Raw genomic sequence first — 724 nt, 5'->3', positions numbered from 1 at the left:
TACCTGTAGGCGTTGTAAATGTTCCTCTTCTCGTTTAGCCCCTCACACACACCCCGAGCTGAGCAGGGCAGAGTGAAGTTTCTGTGTGGAAACTGGAGAGTGCAGTCTGCGTCTGTGTGACAGGTGGTCTCCTCCGCGCTGGCATCATCCAGGTCCGTGAGCTTCAGCGAGCCGGACACTGTGACAAACTGCCGAGGCTGGAAGTCCAACAGGGCCACGGAGCCCAGAGGCGACTGAGAGAGGAAGTGGAGGAGCCGGACCAGGTCCAGACACACCTGGAGATTAGAAACAACAAAGTCTGATCAGCTGGACTCGTGACAGTGGTGAAATATTGCTCAGGAATATTTCACGTTGGCCTTGAAGCGCTAAATGCATTGTCACTGAAGCCAGTTACGGTTTATAACCAGATAACCGTTGAAGTCATTCATCAAGTATGTACTCAGCTGTCTGACGTGAGAATATGCTTATTTTTTCTTTAATGTTAATATTTGTGATCAAATGTCAAGAAATGTTTTTAAAAAATGTATCAAATACAAATATAATTACAGGCGTCAAAGCTTTTTCTTGATTTTCATATATCATTTTTAGGCGTGTTGCACATGGTTTGGTCTGAAACTGATGAAAAACCAGGCTGCAGTGTTCAGAGTGATTGTTGTGTCATACCAACAAAATCCAAAAATACTACATTTTGTACAATAAAAGAAAAATACTAGATTTTTTTTTT

The 724-nt window shown here is 43.1% G+C and overlaps 1 protein-coding gene across 1 annotated transcript in view; it reads right to left on the bottom strand.

Annotated features, from left to right (window-relative positions):
* The window catches only part of pkdccb (protein kinase domain containing, cytoplasmic b), a 9,128-nt gene that overhangs the window by 5,678 nt on the left and 2,726 nt on the right, over positions 1 to 724 (bottom strand). Inside the window, exon 3 of the mRNA XM_005723948.1 lies at positions 4 to 275. Coding sequence (XP_005724005.1) covers positions 4 to 275 — 272 coding nt within the window. The remainder of the gene's footprint in view (positions 1 to 3; positions 276 to 724) is intronic.

The sequence above is a fragment of the Pundamilia nyererei genome, unplaced genomic scaffold, assembly GCF_000239375.1.
Source record: "Pundamilia nyererei isolate P.nyererei 1_Seehausen unplaced genomic scaffold, PunNye1.0 scaffold00010, whole genome shotgun sequence".
NCBI lineage: Eukaryota > Metazoa > Chordata > Actinopteri > Cichliformes > Cichlidae > Pundamilia > Pundamilia nyererei.
This window is presented reverse-complemented; position numbering and strand designations above follow the sequence as displayed.